Source organism: Triturus cristatus, chromosome 1_1, assembly GCF_964204655.1.
Source record: "Triturus cristatus chromosome 1_1, aTriCri1.1, whole genome shotgun sequence".
Taxonomy (NCBI): domain Eukaryota; kingdom Metazoa; phylum Chordata; class Amphibia; order Caudata; family Salamandridae; genus Triturus; species Triturus cristatus.
In genome coordinates, this window is record NC_140579.1 from 5,738,656 (window position 1) to 5,741,439 (window position 2,784).

The window sequence follows — 2,784 nt, forward strand, 5'->3', positions numbered from 1 at the left end:
AAGCCCTGCTACGCATAGCCTCCACCCTGTACTGAATACTTTTTAGATAGCTGACTTTTTATGGTCAATAAAGCACACGCTGGTGGGCACCTACCTGGGGCATACAGTCTTCAGTCCTATGCACAACTTTTCATACAGAGACCACTCCCTCTAGGCATTCAAGGCCTCTCAGGAGAGTTAGCACCTACTACGGAGAACCTTTGACCTGTAGCAAAGCTTTTACAGATAGGCAAACTCTTGTGGGCAATCAACGTGATGCGATTGGGCAATTCGGCATGTCATCAGTCATTTGAACAATGATGTCATTGAACATGAATTAAGTGATGTGATATGTGAGGTTTAGCCTTTGGTTTTGATTACATACATGTTGTAGTGTTTTTAACACGTAAAAATACATACATTAGAGCTTAAACATATTCCAGTTCCCATTTCTCTGAGGGCACAACCTCTTGGGAGTTCCTTTTTCTATTCAAAAGGATGGAGAATCCATGTTATTTAATGCAGACCCCTTTATGGATGGTGTGCATTGAACATGTTTAAGCACTTCTGACATGAAGTCTCTTTGATCACCTATAGGCTATGTTACCATGACATTCTTAATTGTATCCTTATCCTACTTCTTTTCCTTCCGCAGGTCACTGTTATGTAGAATAATGGTGAAAGGAAACCAGACCCAGGTGTGGGAGTTCATCCTCATAGGGTTCTCAGACCTCCCAGTCCAGCAGCAGGTCCTACTCTTTGTGACCTTTCTAACAGTCTTCCTAGTCACAGTGATGGGGAATTTGTTCGTTATCATCTTGGTCACTGTGGACAGTCGCCTGCACACATCGATGTACTTCTTCCTGCGGAGTCTGTCTTTCTTAGACATCTGTTACTCGAATGTCACAGTTCCTATTATGCTAAAGGGTCTCCTGTCAACACAAAATACCATCCTGTTCGTGGGGTGCGCAGTACAGATGTATTTCTTCATATGCTTTGCTACCATTGATTGCTTCTTGATGGCAGTGATGGCCTATGACCGTTATGTAGCCATCTGCTACCCTTTGCGCTATCCAGCCATCATGAACAAGAGGCTCTGCACGCAGCTTGTAGTGTGCTGCTGGGGCAGTGGATTCCTTTTGTCCATGGGGCAGACTACATTCATCTTCAGCTTGCCGTATCGTGGCTCCAATGTGATTGCACACTTTTTCTGTGATATCCCACCAGTAATAACACTTGCCTCCACCGATACATTCTTCAGTCAGATTGCAATCTTTATTTACACCATTCTAGTTATATTAGGACCCTTCCTACTCATCCTGACCTCCTACATCCGCATCGTAAGCACTATCCTAAGGATGCACTCAGCCTCAGGGATGAAAAAAACCTTCTCCACCTGCACCTCGCATCTGGTCTCCGTAGGCTTGCTGTATGTGTCTGGCACAGTGATGTACCTGAGACCCACTTCAAAACACACACAGAGCACTGACCGACTATTGGCCTTGTGCTATGTCCTATTAATGCCCATGTTTAATCATATCATCTACAGCCTGAGGAACAAAGAAATGAAAGGAGCTTTTCGGAAGCTGATAATGACTAGAATGTTGTGACAAGAGGCTACAAAGTCTCCCGAAAAATGTTGCCATGTTATCAGGAAAAGGAATTATTTATACTTGCTAGATACAGGGCTAAGTGGACAAGGCCATCCTACTGTTCTTGTGTACGGCATTTTAGAGATCGTTTCTTATGGGACATCTTGCAAAATTCCATCAGCAATGACCATGAGAAAGACTTTATGGTGGTACTTGAGACACCTCAAAACAAATGTCATGCGTATGATCTGTTCTCTGGCATTTATCAGGAAGCAGAAGTTCTCAATAGGTTGTATATTCAACCCACCCATCTGATGATTAGACATCACTTTACACTTGTATCCTTGTTTTCATTGCACATGTCTAGCCGCTGGTAGACAATAGCTGGAGCCATGCAATCCTTACACTCCAGGATGTTTGACTGTAAGTCAGCTGGAGTCACTCAGCTGATTGCTCAGTAAGTCACTCAATTTGCAGTATGAATGTAAGAAACTTGATAAGGACTGGTATTGTATTTGTTACCATCCTGTACTTTAATGATACAGACACATTGCCAACTTCCAAGGAGTGCAAACGTTGGTTTGCTTACCAGCGGCATATAAGTGCTATAAATCTGAGGTATTGCGCCTTTCGTTTACAGTATGACTGAAATGATTGCCTCACGCCACCAATCCAACATGTTGCCTTTTGAGTTCAAAATATTTTATTTGGATTTTTTGTAGCCATGACAAACAAAAAAGGATACAGTGTTGGTATATGTAGTAAAATAGTACTATTAATAAAATATTATCTTAACAACATACATATACCAAAACGTTTACCATTGTCATAAAAATAGTAAAATTATAAAAGCTGAAAAAGGGAACACACAAGGCTACTCCACAAAACAGTAGTTCTACGTAACTGTTAACCAAAGCAAGTAGTATTAATAAACATTCTATACATACATTTTAATATAATCCTCAATTGGTTTCCATAACTGTTGAAAAGACGAAGGGCCTCATTTATGAAAAGTGATGCATCGCTGCGTAAAAACAGCGATGCGTCACTTTTCATTGCTCCCGCCTTGCGACATGGTGGATGTGTCATATTTACAGTATGACGCATTATGTCACAAGGAGTTACAGACGCGTCAGTATTTGTGACGTATCTGTAGGCGCAAAAATGACGCATTGCTGGAATGTGTCACAAAAGTGACGCAACTTCAGCAATG

General features: G+C 41.6%; 1 protein-coding gene across 1 annotated transcript; it reads left to right on the top strand.

The window, feature by feature from the left end:
* The first annotated feature begins 653 nt into the window (after positions 1-653).
* On the top strand, positions 654-1,589 carry LOC146869085 (olfactory receptor 10A5-like). Its single transcript, XM_085653319.1, has one exon. The coding sequence runs from the start codon at positions 654-656 to the stop codon at positions 1,587-1,589; it is 936 nt and encodes a 311-aa protein (XP_085509445.1).
* The last annotated feature ends 1,195 nt before the right edge of the window (positions 1,590-2,784 follow it).

Bases quoted from the DNA above. Each gene is read 5' to 3' on its own strand.
- LOC146869085 (XM_085653319.1), top strand. From the start codon at position 654: ATGGTGAAAGGAAACCAGACCCAGGTGTGGGAGTTCATCCTCATAGGG.